Source organism: Pelodiscus sinensis, chromosome 31, assembly GCF_052426305.1.
Source record: "Pelodiscus sinensis isolate ZL-2025 chromosome 31, ASM5242630v1, whole genome shotgun sequence".
NCBI classification, from domain to species: domain Eukaryota; kingdom Metazoa; phylum Chordata; order Testudines; family Trionychidae; genus Pelodiscus; species Pelodiscus sinensis.
Window position 1 is genome coordinate 8,327,275 of NC_143082.1, and position 14,483 is coordinate 8,341,757.

The 14,483-nt window shown below is 54.1% G+C and overlaps 1 protein-coding gene across 1 annotated transcript in view; it reads right to left on the minus strand.

Moving 5' to 3' along the window:
- Positions 1-277: 277 nt before the first annotated feature.
- HACL2 (2-hydroxyacyl-CoA lyase 2) overlaps positions 278-14,483 on the minus strand; it is a 38,965-nt gene continuing 24,759 nt past the window's right edge. Inside the window, exons 5-16 of the mRNA XM_006127999.5 lie at positions 14,235-14,373; positions 11,709-11,820; positions 11,535-11,634; positions 10,934-11,031; positions 10,188-10,324; positions 8,051-8,185; positions 7,520-7,634; positions 5,757-5,926; positions 5,238-5,308; positions 4,803-4,874; positions 4,209-4,314; positions 278-3,728 (exon numbers count right to left, since the gene is read on the minus strand). Coding sequence (XP_006128061.4) covers positions 3,550-3,728; positions 4,209-4,314; positions 4,803-4,874; positions 5,238-5,308; positions 5,757-5,926; positions 7,520-7,634; positions 8,051-8,185; positions 10,188-10,324; positions 10,934-11,031; positions 11,535-11,634; positions 11,709-11,820; positions 14,235-14,373 — 1,434 coding nt within the window. The 3' untranslated portion in view covers positions 278-3,549. The remainder of the gene's footprint in view (positions 3,729-4,208; positions 4,315-4,802; positions 4,875-5,237; positions 5,309-5,756; positions 5,927-7,519; positions 7,635-8,050; positions 8,186-10,187; positions 10,325-10,933; positions 11,032-11,534; positions 11,635-11,708; positions 11,821-14,234; positions 14,374-14,483) is intronic.

Here is a 14,483-nt window from a genome sequence, read left to right on the forward strand (position 1 = left end):
GAAGAGGGTGGCTTAGCCGAGCCTCCAGCTACTTCCAACCCACTTGTGGGTTCAAAACACTCAAGCCATGGCAACAAGGGCAGGGTAGGGTTAGACTGGGGAGCTGGGCCAACATTTGGGGGGCGGAGGGGGGCAGCACCGTCTACTACTCAGACTCCTCAGGCAGGAGCAGTTCTGTCCACTCCTGGGGGAATTCTGCACCAAAAAAATAAAAAGTTATGTGCATAGTGTTTTAAAATTGTATATTTTGTCACAGACACAAAATAATCATGCCAGGTTCAACTATTTTGGTAATTTATTTCAAAATACCTGTCAGCAGCTAGCAGCTATGTCTGTAACAATACAGACAACCAAATAAACTTCTTCTGGGGCAGAGAGTGATCCCAATGACAAGCAATTTCTTTGCCCCTCTCCCTGCAGCTGTGTGTGTGAGGTGAACAACCAGTCCCCCATGTCTAGAACTCAACTGCAGGGTGCCCACCAGCCAAGTCCCCTGCATCTTTCCTCTGCAGAGCCCAGCCAAGGCTTCACCATCTCATAAACCCCCACACGCTCTCTGCTCTCCAGAGGGAGGAACTGCCAAACATCAAGGCTGTGTCTACACTGGGCCACTTATTCCGGAAAATCAGCCGCTTTTCTGGAATAAGCTGCGAGCTGTCTACACTGGCCCTTGAATTTCCGGAAAAGCAACGACGCTCTACTGTACAAAATCAGCCGCTATTCTGGAAAAACTATTCTGCTCCCACTCGGGCATAAGTCCTTATTCCAGAACACTGTTCCGGAAAAGGGCCAGTGTAGACAGCCCAGTAGTCTTTTCCGGAAAAAAGCCCCGATCGCGAAAATGGTGATCGGGGCTCTTTTCCGGAAAAGCGCGTCTACATTGGCCACAGACGCTTTTCCGGAAAAAGGGCTTTTCCAGAAAAGCAGCCCGCCAATGTAGACGCTCCTTTTCCGGAAAAACTGAAAATGGAATAGTATTCCGTTTTAAGCAGTTCCGGAAATTCATGCCAGTGTAGACACAGCCCAGGACTGTGTCTAGACTGGCAAGTTTTTTTCTCAAAAGCACTTGCTTTTGCGGAAAAACTTGCCAGCTGTCTACACTGGCCACTTTCTTACTCATGTAAGAAATCAGTGCTTCTTGCGGAAATACTATGCTGCTCCCGTTTGGGCAAAAGTCCTTTTGTGCAAAAGGGCCAGCGTAGACAGCTCAGATTTGTTTTGCGCAAAAAAGCCCCGATCGCAAAAATGGCAATCGGGGCTTTTTTGCGCAAAAGCGCATCTAGATTGGCACGTCTAGATTTTCTGCAAAAGTGTCCGTGCCAATCTAGATGCTCTTTTTCGCAAATGCTTTTAACGGAAAAGTTTTCCATTAAAAACATTTGCGGAAAATCATGCCAGTCTAGACGTAGCCCAGGCGCAGAGCTTGAGGAGTTTCCTGCACACCATGGCTACGTCTGCACTGGCATGATTTTCCAGAAATGCTTTTAACGGAAAAGTTTTCCATTAAAAGCATTTGTGCAAAAGAGCATCTAGATTGGCACAGACGCTTTTGCAGAAAATCTAGATGTGCCAATCTAGACACACTTTTGCGCAAAAAAGCCCCGATTGCCATTTTTGCAATCAGGGCTTTTTTGCGGAAACAAATCTGAGCTCTCTACACTGGCCCTTTTGCACAAAAGTTTTGCGCAAAAGGGACTTTTGCCTGAACGGGAGCAGAATAGTATTTCCGCAAGCAGCACTGATTTCTTACAGTAGGAAGTCAGTGCTTTTGCGGAAATTCAAGCGGCCAGTGTAGACAGCTGGCAAGTTTTTCCAGAAAAGCGGCTGATTTTCTGGAAAAACTAGCCAGTCTAGACACAGCCTTACAGTAGATCTTAACACATTCAAAGACTGGTAACAAGTCCTGCTCACTCTCCCCCCCCCCCATAACTCCACATACAGTTTTTAAACCTTTCCTCACAGACTGGTTTCTAAATCCTTTGTTTTTTGCTCTCCTCGGGACTCTTTCTATGTTCCCATATCTTATCTGAAGTGTGGCAGCTAGAAATGGATATAGTACTCCAGCTGAGACTATATCACTGCTGTATGGAGTAGGACAGTGACCTCCCATGTCTTACACCCCCATGCCTGTTCATACATTTCAGAATTAAGACTTTTTCCACAGATGCACCACATTGTTGGCTCCTATTGTTCATGGTCTACTATAACCCACAAGGTCCTTTGCAGCACTTCACCAATCATCTCCCATTTTGTAGGTGTGTAATTAATTTTTCCTTCCTAAATGAATGAATTTCATTTTTCTGAATTTCATCTTAACTTCAGATCAATTCTCAAAAATTGTTTTGAACACTTGTCCTGCAAAGTGCTTGCAACCCCGTTATAAGCATGCTCTCCTTTGTATTATTCAAGTCAACTACTGTACCACACCCAGGACTGACACGGCAGGACTAACTGTGCCCTCATGGTCCTTTCCTACTTCCCCAGTTTGTGTATGAGACCGTCATGGGGGGTTGTGTCAAAAGATGGACTATAGTCAAGACACATCACATCTACAGCTTCTCCTTTATGCTCTGAGCACTGACCCGATCAACGTGTCCTCTATTAGCAACTGGATGACATCCTTCCCACAGAGTAGCAAGAGAGCCACAGTCTGGTACCATCCTTCTCTTTATTGTTGGCTAAAACCCTGTAGGGTGCATGTGCTTGAAGAGAGAGAGGGGGAACTGCTCTGTTAACATCCTGCTAACAGACTGGGCTACCCTGGAGTAAGGCAATGGACAGCTGAGCACCTGGGGCGGGGAGCAGCAGCAGCACACATCGCTCTTCCTGTGCTCTTTGAACATGCAGGCTCCTAATTGTGGCAGCAGCTGGAGGCCAGCAGGGAAGTGTCAGTGCAATGGCAACTGTGAGGCTGGAGAGTATGAGGGTGACGAATGACAGGGCTCTGGCTAGCCAGGTCCCTGGGCTGGCCAGCTAGGGAGGTGCACCCCGTGCACTGCAGGGGTGACAGCAGTCAGCTCTGGTGGAGCTAGACTGAATCCTGCCAGAACTCCCTCAAGACATACAGCAGCTCCACTTCCCAGTCCATCCCTGCAGTTGCTCTCACTACTGCCAAGAGTTTGGCAAAGCACAACTGGCACCTGCTAAGTGAGGCTTTACTGCATAGGTAGGTACCTGCCTAGTGTGGTACCGAAAGAAGCTGTGACTTGACCCTGCCACCTTGGGGCAGTGTGGGTGTCTGGCAAAGATGGGAGCATCCCCTCTCTGAAAGCTGGTGCTGGCTCAGTGCCTCAGAGCTCTGCGCTGCCTTCAGGTTCAGCCCCTTGGCTCAGCAGAAGAAAGGGACTGAACCCTGTCCTGGCACAGGTTTCCGGTTCAGGGACTTGAGCTCCTTAGTGGTGTCAGTCTTCAGCAGGTCTGGGGCCAGGACAAGTAGGATGATCAAGTAAGTGCCAAAAGGTGTACTATGCTGGTGTTCGTAGGGGGCCTGCAGCAGGCTACTGTATCCTCATATGGGAACAGGGAACACTGCTGGGCCTGGCCCCAGCCTTACACAGAGATGGAGCCCTCCCGGAAGCTGGTTCTGCCAATCAGGGCGTTGATCAGAGCGGGGTGTCCCTCCTTGCAGGTCTCCTGGGCTGCTTGGATGACTCGGTCCATGTGCTCTTCATTCTGGCGGCTGAGGAGGAAACCTTTACCCCCCAAGCCTTCGGCCACCAAGTGGTAATCTGCTCAGGGAAAAGACCACCTATTAGCAATGCTACCACGGGCTGCAGCAGGGCCCAGACACAGCACTGACACCCAAACAGGCAGAGCCAGTTCCAGCAGGGCGGCATACCAGGGGTGAGTGGCAGGCAGCAGAGAGGGATGGAAGGCAGGCTGGGGTGGGCAGCCTCCAGGAATGCAGCTGGGGAGCCTGGGAGGGAATTCCCCAGCCTGTGGTGGCCCATCAAAAAGGGGCCATTTCAAGTTCAGGCATCAGTGCTGGGACACAAATCCAGAGAAGTCATAGGACTCGCACTAATTTTGGGAACATCCTGTGTTCTGTTCCTCCCTAGGAGCAGCACACAATGGGTGTCCTTCCTGGGGACAGGCTGCACAGGTACCAGGATCCAGAGGAGCCCAGGGCCCGTATCAAGCATGCATTACCATGCAGTATTCTGGAGTCATATCTCCAGAGCAACTGGCTAATGGTAGCCAAGACTCACCCACATAGGCCAGGCCACAGGCCACGTTGCTGCCCAGCAAAGGGACCTGCTCACGGGAGATCTGACTCCAGCAGGCATCATTCCCTACCAGTGCGATGACGGGTGTCTGAAAAAACAAGGAAAGTGGACCAGAAGGGAAAGGCAATCTCTGCCTCAGGGCCCTGACCCTCCCACTATACTGGGTCCATGCCAGCTCCTGCTGCCTGGATCTCCTCTGTGTTTTGTCCCCGCTCCCCAATCAGCCCCTATGTTGCACGTTGGAAAATGAACAGAAATGAAGGGGAGAGCTGTGAAGGGTCTGGGGATGCTGCCGAGATTAACTTCATGGCCCCAAGCCCATTTACAGGGGCAGGGGAGGGCCCAACAATTCCTAGCAATGGGACCACAGACACATTTGCAGCCTTCAGGGCTGTGGCCATTCCCATATGTGCAGTGCTCCTTTAGTTCTCAATTTGTGTCTGAACTTGGTGCAATGTGGTGGTAACTGGGCAAGGACCTCATTGATGTGGGGCAGTTGGGCAGAGCCCCCCATTTCAGGGGACTCTGGGCTTGGTCCCCCCAGGGACTCCACTGGTGCAGTGGGGAGGAGGTTACCTTGTGACGGACAAAGGTGTCAAACTCCATGATGCTGTAGCCAAGGGAGCCATCTCCATAGATGATCCAGACCTGAGGGCGTGGGAGGGAGGTGAAGTTCCCCTGGCAGAGCCCTGGGAGGGGTGAACACTTCCCCCCATTTTAACTAGAACAGGAGGAGGGAGGGGTGGCCTCTGCCTCCCATGCTGGGTCTAAGCGTGGGGGCCAATGTGGTTGAGAGAGGCCTCTTGCAGGACACAGGCAAAGTGAAGAAAATGGAGGGAAGCCTGAGAGCCAGCGATACTCTGGGGATACCCTGCCACCATGGCAGGCCTGGTAAGAGCCCCCATTAGGACCAGGGGGCACTTGCCTTCCACACAGCAGCCTGTTAGAAATCCCCTGGCAGGCCATGGGGCACCCCACTAGAGCCCCTCCTTTGGCTGGCTGGTTACTGACCTCGGAGTCTGGCCGGCACAGTTTGGCTCCAAGAGCAAATCCTCCCCCAACACCCAGCGTGCCGAAAGCTCCTGGGAAGAGAGGACAATGTAGAGGGGATGCCTGAATTCGCCAGGGCATGCCAGGGAAAGCAGAGGCATGAAAATTACACCTGTCCCCTTCTGAGCCCAGCCCTCACAGAGCAGAAAGCCTGCACAACGGTTCAACATCCCTATACCTGCTCCCATGGGCTCCTGTCACCAGTCCAGCGTGCCTTCAGCTGCTCCCACCCCAAGCTTTGTCCTCCAGTGAGGCCAGCTAACCACCTCCTCAGGCATTATGGGTCCAGTCTGTACCAGGGCAGTGGTTCCACACCGATGGGGCAGAAGACCACCTCTGGGAACTGCCAGACCTAGCTCAGAGCAGTAGGACACAGACTGTGGGCTCAGCTACACTACTGAAGCTTTGCAAAGGATCTGACGCCATCTCAGCCCCTATGTGGGATAGGGAGCAGTGCCAGCTCCAGGGAGCCCCCATTACCCGGGTCCAGCCAGCACAGGGGCCCCCGAGGCCACATGATGTAGGCAGCACTCCCCACGAAGTCGCCCCCGTCTACAACTAGCAGGCTGTTCTCTGGCAGCAAGTCATCTACATGGTGCAGGAGCTTGAGTGGGTTCAAGTGTTGCTCTGTTGTCTCCTCTGACTTCTCCCTACACACAGCGGGAGAAGGGGGGGAAGGGGGGGAAAGGGAGGAGGGCAGTCACTACACTGCCAGCAGCCCTGTCAGCCCTTCACAGCATGACAAAGACCGGCTCTGGGGCTGCACTCAGGCTCAGCTCAGCCCATTCACCCCACTTCTACACAGCATAGACTGAGCCCTCTGGCCCCTCCCGCAGTGACACCGCCCCTTGCTGCCCGGCACAGGGCTGAGCCCTACTGCCCCTCCTGTGGGGACATTGCCCTCTAAAGCCTGGTACAGGGGTGAACCCTCCTGTGGGGACACTGCCTCCTGCCACTTGGCACAGGGCTGAGCCCTACTGCCCCTCCTGTGGGGACACTGCCTCCTGCCACTTGGCACAGGGCTGAGCCCTACTGCCCCTCCTGTGGGGACACTGCCTCCTGCCACTTGGCACAGGGCTGAGCCCTACTGCCCCTCCTGTGGGGACACTGTCCTCCGCAGCCTGGCACAGGGCTGAGCCCTACTGCCCCTCCTGTGGGGACACTGTCCTCCGCAGCCTGGCACAGAGCTGAGCCCTACTGCCCCTCCCGCAGTGACACTGTCCTCCGCAGCCTGGCACAGGGCTGAGCCCTACTGCCCCTCCTGTGGGGACACTGTCCTCCGCAGCCTGGCACAGGGCTGAGCCCTACTGCCCCTCCCGCAGTGACACTGTCCTCCGCAGCCTGGCACAGAGCTGAGCCCTACTGCCCCTCCTGTGGGGACACTGTCCTCCGCAGCCTGGCACAGGGCTGAGCCCTACTGCCCCTCCCGCAGTGGCACTGTCCTCCGCAGCCTGGCACAGGGCTGAGCCCTACTGCCCCTCCCGCAGTGACACTGTCCTCCGCAGCCTGGCACAGGGCTGAGCCCTACTGCCCCTCCTGTGGGGACACTGTCCTCCGCAGCCTGGCACAGGGCTGAGCCCTACTGCCCCTCCCGCAGTGGCACTGTCCTCCGCAGCCTGGCACAGAGCTGAGCCCTACTGCCCCTCCCGCAGTGACACTGTCCTCCGCAGCCTGGCACAGAGCTGAGCCCTACTGCCCCTCCTGTGGGGACACTGTCCTCCGCAGCCTGGCACAGAGCTGAGCCCTACTGCCCCTCCTGTGGGGACACTGTCCTCCGCAGCCTGGCACATAGCTGAGCCCTACTGCCCCTCCTGTGGGGACACTGTCCTCCGCAGCGTGGCACAGGGCTGAGCCCTACTGCCCCTCCCGCAGTGGCACTGTCCTCCGCAGCCTGGCACAGAGCTGAGCCCTACTGCCCCTCCTGTGGGGACACTGTCCTCCGCAGCCTGGCACATAGCTGAGCCCTACTGCCCCTCCCGCAGTGACACTGTCCTCCGCAGCCTGGCACAGAGCTGAGCCCTACTGCCCCTCCTGTGGGGACACTGTCCTCCGCAGCCTGGCACAGAGCTGAGCCCTACTGCCCCTCCTGTGGGGACACTGTCCTCCGCAGCCTGGCACAGGGCTGAGCCCTACTGCCTCTCCCGCAGTGACACTGCCCCCTGCCACCCGGCACAGGAACAAGCTAATCTCTCTCCCAGATAACACTGCGAGGACTATGCCACGCCATCAGCCCTGCCACTTACCGGTTTGCTTTCTCCTTCCTGTGGTCGCCATCCTTCAGACTTGCTGGCCAGTCCTGAGGCGGTGAGTAACCCATGAGTCCTTGGGAAAGGCGGAGCAGGAAGGAGCCGGCGTCTCCTATGGAGCGAGTGGGCAGCAGGAGATTGTGACTGGACAAGCTGAGCTGAAGCAGGTACCACGGACTCCAAGGGGTGCCAGTATCAGAGCATAGTTGGTCTGCAGCAACACAGCTGTAGAGCTTGGCACATGTCCCAGCCTACTACCAGCTGCACGGTGGACAGGCTCTGCTGCCCATACGAGCCACTTACTCATTGGGGTCCATCTCTGTTAGCAAGGTGGTGATTCTGTCGTTCCCTCCCCTGTGCCCACTCTGCTTCCAGGGAAGGATGCCTTGGGTGCTCCCTGAGTCTGGGCAGGAGTCCAGGCACTCACTGAGGCAAGGCATGGGCAGGAGCAGGAGCAGGGGGAGGTCAGCAGCAGCAAAATGGCAGCCAACTTTGATGCAGAATGCCAAGCACTCGTCCCCCTCTCACCTTGGATGGCCACGTGAGGCTTCCAGAAGACATCTGAATTGCGCAGCAGCTGGGCACGGTCCCGGTTGATAGCAATAATTGTGCTTCTCCGACTCAGCACTCGACCATAGGATAAACGGAAATCACACACTGTGCCTGCCGTGGGGAATGACAGGGGTGAGGGTCAGGTCAGCTCCCCCACCCCACAAGCTGAACAACCTCATAACGCCTTAAGCATTCCCACTATTGCTCAGTCCCACCACATCCAACATCTGCTTTCTTCACCCCACAACCCACCCAGGCTGTAACCCTGTGAGCACTACCCACGTTGAAGCACTTTGGAAGAAAGAAAAGTCATCAGGAATCATCAACACTGGATTCACCTGACCAACCCGACTGCCTTCTATGAGGAAGTAACTGGCTCTGAGAATATGGGGAAGGCACTAGATGTGATACATCTTGACTTTAGGAAGACTTTTGATAGTCTCCACCTGTATTCTTGCCAGCAAGTTAAAAAAAGCATAGATTGAATATATGGCCTGTAAGGTGGATAGAAAGCTGGCTAGATCATTGGGCTCAATGATTAGTGATCAGTGGCTCTATGTCTGGTTGGTATCAAGCGGAGTGCCCTGAGGGTCGGTTCTGGGGCTGGTTTTGTTTAACATTTTTAATGACCTGTATGAGGGGTTGGTTGACACCCTCAGTAAGTTTGCAGATGACACTAAGCTAGGGGAGAGGTGGATACACTGGAGGGTCCAGAGTGACCTAGATGAATTGGAGGTTTGGGTCAAAAGAAATCAGATGAGGTTCAACAAGGACAAGGGCAGAGTCCTGCACTTGAGATGGAAGGATCCCAAGAGCTGTTACAGGCTGGGGACTGACTGGCTAAGCAGCAGTTCAGCAGAAATGGACCTGGGGATTACAGTGGATGAGAAGCTGGATACGCGTCAGTGGGGTGCCCGTGTAGCAAAGGCAGCAAATGGTATTTGATTGTATTAGGAGGAACATTGCCAGCAGATCTAGAGAAGTGATTATTCCCCTTTATTCAGCACAGGTGCGGTCACATCTGGAGTATTGCATTCAATTCCGGGTCCCCCATTACAGAAAGGATGTGGACAAACTGGAGAAAGTCCAGTGGGGGGGCAACCAAAATGATCAGGGGTCTGGAGCACATGACTAATGAGGAGAGGCTGAGGGATTTAGACTTATTTAGTCTACAGAAGAGTGAGGGGGGATCTGATAGCAGCCTTCAACTACCTGAAAGGGGGTTTCAAAGAGGGTGGAGAGAGGCTGTTCTCAGTAGTGACAGACGGCAGAATGAAGAGCAATGGTCTCAAGTTGCATGGGGGGAGGGTAGATTAGATATTAGGTACAAATATTTATCTAGGAGAATGGTGAAGCACTGGGAGGGGTTCCCTAGGGAGGGGGTGGAATCTCCACCCCTAGAGGTGTTTAAGTCCCAGCTTGACAAAGTCCTGGCTGGGATGGTTTAGTTGGGGTTGGTCCTGCTTTGGGCAGGGGGTTGGACTCGATGACTCCTGAGGTCTCTTCCAACCCTGGGATTCTGATTCACTGCTCAGTCCTACCACATCTGGCTTCCTCACTCCACAACCCACACAGCCCTATATCCCCTCAAGCATTACTCCCAGTGCCCAGCCCCGTGAAACGAGGAGTAACGGTAGTTCGGAATAGGCACCCTAGTCCGAACTACCTAGTTCGAGCCCCGTGTAGCCGCGCTACACGGGGTTCGAAGCAGCGGGGATTTAAAAATGGTGGCTCCCCGCTTATCCTAATGAAGCCCGGGAAATTCAAATCCCGGGCTTCATTAGCAAGTGCGGTATGCCTACATTACCCCGCTAGTTCGAACTAGGAGGGTAGTGTAGACATACCCTGAGACTACACAGCCCCACCACTACACAGCCCTCACCCCACATACCATGTCCCCTTGAGCATTACCCTCCCACTATCCAACCCCACTCCACTGCAATTGTTACCCCTCCACTGCCACTGCACAGCCCCACTACACCTAGCATCAGGCTCCTCCAGCCCTGCCCCACAATCCACTGCCCTCCCACTCCAGCTTCCTGTCACTCCCAAATCCAATGACCCAGAGCTGTGACAGCCTACAGGTCAGGTTCCCATCCTGCACCCCACACACCTGCCAGAATGACCAGATCAGCTGCCTTCAGTGCCTCACGGCGGTTTTGGCGGATGTGTAGTGGACTGTCTCTTCCCAGCATGCCACGGGCCATCCCACCCAGGAAGCAAGGGATGCCAAGGGCCTCCAGGGCTTCCCTGTAGGACACAGGGAAGAGTGAGCTGCTGAGACCTCTCACAACAGGTGGTGCAGAGCCCTGCAGTGAACACGTGCATTACTAGCACCGCCCATGTGTATACGTGCACCCAGGAGGGTGAGCAAGCGGAAAAGTGTCTGAGGAGGGAGCGTTTGGCAGGGCAAGGCGAGTGGCACATGCAAGGAAGGAGAGGTGCGAGGAGCGTATGAGTGGCTGTGTGCATGAGCACGTGCTGCATGAGTGGAAGGAAGACATGCCACATTCTTGTTTCTTGCAGGGGAAGACATTTCTGGTTCAGTAAACGACAGCCCCCTTGGAACCAGACAAAGCAGGCTCTGCCCATGCAGACCGCATGCCATCCAGCTCTGCCTGTGCCCCTCAATCTCAATCTGCAACCCCCTCCTATTCCAGCTCTCCCTCTGTCCAGTCTGACAGCTGCAGGTCTCTCTGTCAAGCCAGGACAGGTGGGTGCTCTCACCCGGTGTGCATACAGCCAGGCCACCAGCTTACAGATGGGCAGAGCAGAAAACGCAGGATAAGAGCCCTGAGGGTCCTACCCACACAGAGAGCTGGGCCTAGGGCAGGACTCTAAACAGAGCCATCTCTTCACCTGAGCTTCTCCACAGGAGTTGGGGGCAGGGTCACCTGGCTACCCAGGAGCATGACAGGCTTCTTGGCACGGCTGACGAGCTCCATGCACTGCTGTACCTGCACACAAACGGGTAGCATCATCAGAGCCTGGCAGGGGTCAGTACAGTTGCTGTGCACAGCCTGGCAGAGTGGAGGATGTGTGTGTCTATGTCAGTAGCTGGGCAGGAACCGCCAGTCAGTGGAAGCAGTGCCAGTGGCTGAGCAGGTGTCACAAGGCCCTTGGAACTGCTCCTGGGCAGAGTTCAGCCAGTGGCACAAGGATGAGGAAAAAACTGTTAGGGAAGCTAGGAAGCAGGATATCACTGAAACTACAGCTCTGAGGACATGATAGAGCTAGTGCCAGGACAGGTGGCTGGCAGAGAGAGATGAAGGGCACACACACGGGCAGAATTATCGCTGTAGGATGATGTGGGCCCCATGGAACAATGCTCCTTCCCTTTTCCTTCTCAGGATGTGCTTGCTGTGCACGGGAGGGCGGTGTGCTAATGAGCAGTTCGGGGGGGGGGCGGCGGGGGGAATCCTTGAAAGGAGGGAGCACCAGGCAATCCACTGACTCTCACCTGCTCTGTTGTGGCCTGTGGCACCTGCACGAGAAGCGGGGAGACATCCCTTGTCTCCCAGGCCCCTGCATATAGGTTCCTGAGGTGGTTGCACAGGTACCTGCGGGTGAGGTAAAGGGACAGCTGTTAGCTCCCGGCTCAGTTCTGCCCTTATTAGGACAGGGCTGTACTCACCAGTTGATGATGCCACCCAGCAGCCCACTGGAGGTCCCTTTGAAGCCCAGCTCCTTCTCCACCAAGTGGTATGGGTAGAGAACGTCGATTGGGAACTCCACAAACACAGGGCCTGTAGCACAGAGTGACAGGGCCTGTAGCACAGAGCCATGGGTAGACTAGGCTCTGGCCCTGCCCAGTGCCACTGCCCCACAGGGCATGGGTAACATCCCTACACAACACCAACACTCTCCAGGGCATGGCCTCAGAGGCTCCCATCCTGTCCAATGCCAATATCCTGAATTATAGTCCTGCAGGACATAGGCAAACCAGGATTCAGCCCTACCCTACAATGACACCCCAAATTGTCACCTCATGGGGGGGGGGGGGGGGGGAAAACAGGCTACTCTGCCTCTACCCAATACTGTAGTCCCATAGAACCTGGGCTCTGCTCAATGCTGATGCCAATGCTCCAAACAATCACTCAACGGGTCAGGGCAGGCCAGACAAAAGCTATTTCACCGCAAAGGAAAGCTATGAAGAGCTATAGGAAAGGGTTCAGAGAGAGCCCCAAGAATGTCTGGAAAACATCCTTTATAGGGATAGACTCAGGGAGCTGAATTCAATTAACTTAACAAAAAGAAGGTTAAGGGGGGACTTGATGGCAGTTCTTAAGCACCTACTGCAGGACAAAAAATGGATCCTGGTCTCTTCAGTCTATCAGAGACAGGTATAAACAATGGAATGGCTGGAAGCTGAAGATAGATACATTCAGACTAGAAAAAGGTCCAATTTTTTAAAGAGATTACTCATCCACTTAACCTATTAACCACCAATGCATTCTTCATCACAGCCTGTATTACAATCAGGATAGAAAGTATTTCCAAGAGCTGTGCTCTAGTTTTAACACATCTACTCGACAGGGAGCAGGAACTGGTTCAGAGAAGTTCTCTGGCCTGTACCAGGGAGGGATCAGATGAGATGATTACAATAGTCCCTTCTGTGAATATAGGCAGGGCACCCTGGCCCTGCCCAAGGCTGCCTTCCACACTCTCTTCCCAGGGGGCAGGAGAAGACCATGAACCAGCCTTGCAGTTCCCCCTCTTGGTGAAGGAAGATCAATGCTGGCCCTCGGAGATGTACATTGTCAATCTATAGCAACTGAGTGTTGACTCTGATGGATGTTTAAATCTTTTCCATCCCACACTCTTAGCTCCTCCCCTCTTGCCCCATGCCCACATGTTTAAAAGTATCTGAGTGAGCTTTACTGGTCAGGACATGCCTGGGCAGTTTGCTTTAATCCAGTCCTTCTCCCCTGATTACACCAGAAAGCCTGTATTTTTGAGGTGGATCCGTTTAGGGAGCACATGGGGCCCTCCCTGTACATCCAATAGGTGGTTTAGCCTTCGGACAGGTATGGCAATTTCCTGCAACATTTTCGACAAATCTTACTGAATTAAGTATTTCACGAGTTCCTTGTATTCCGAAAGCCAGTGCTTATGTTTGACTGGCACTCGAAACTTCCCAAGTTTCTCTCAGTCCTGGCATGCCATTAAATACAAACTGCTTCAGGGGTGCCAGGCCTGATGCAAACCTGGGAAGGTTTGAATGTCATGATATGACTCAAAGCTGTGGGCCAGACCAGTGAAATTGAGTGGGGCTCCTAGGCAAGTGTCTGCAGACCCCACTGTTCTGAAGCTGCACTGTGAGGAGAAATCCATTGTCTGGCTGCTGACCTATTCAAAGTCTCTTCAAACACTAACACTGGATAGAGAGTGACTCTCAGATTCCTGATAACCACAGAGAAACTCCTTGATGGGGTACGAAGGACAAATTAGAGGTCAGAGTCCTTAGAGTTGGGTGATCTCCAGTAAGTTCATTAGCTTGTGTGTAGGGTTTTCAGTTGTTTTAATATGTTTTCTCTGTCGTACTTTCACCTTAGGAATCAGTGTGCTTGCTTAGAAGAAGCTGTGGGGTTCCTTAGACCTGTGGCAATTCTGCTGTCTATATAGCCCATGAGAAGAGAGGCAAAGTAGGCCTGCTCAGTCTGGCTTGCTGGGAAGCTCACAGTGTGGGCAGGGTACTCTGCAGCCTGGAAAATCCTGGACAGGAGGCAGGAGGTTTCCGCTCACGAGAGGTGATGGCTGGGAAGCCAGAAGCCCACAGAGGGTGCCCTTGCTGAACCAGAGAGGAAGTACAGGTTCAGTTCCCTGACCTGATACAAACCCCACTTTCAGAGCAGGTACTGACTCTCCAGCTCCTCTCTCCTGGGGCTTGCACCCACAGTGGAACACAGATTAAGCTTCATGGAAAGGTATTGAAACCAGTTGTCTGATCAGCTGGGAACACTGGCAGGGGTAAGGGTACATGTTCCTGGGAGCCTGCAGCAGTCTCAGAAAACAGGGCCGGGACCTACAATCAAGTGAGTTTGATCTGATAGCAAGAGGGTAATGGGATAGACCTAGCGAGATGTGGGATAGGAAAACCTCCCAGCCCAGTAACCCCTTTGCTGCAGAGGAGGGTAAATCCCAGGAGAAAGGCTTTTACCTGGAGTGCCGGACTGCGCTGCCACGATGGCCTTTCGCAGTGTGGGGACAATGTCCCGCACGGTCTTCACCGACGCACAGAACTTGCAGAGTGGCCTGAAGAGGCACAGCTGGTCGATGTCTTGGAGAGCACCCCGGTCCTGTGCAGACAGACAGAACTGCAGTCTGACAGCCCGGCAGAACCCAATGCCCAAGGATGCCCCCAGCCAGGCTGCTTCCTCCCTGAGGACTAAGAACAGCCCGTTTCCAC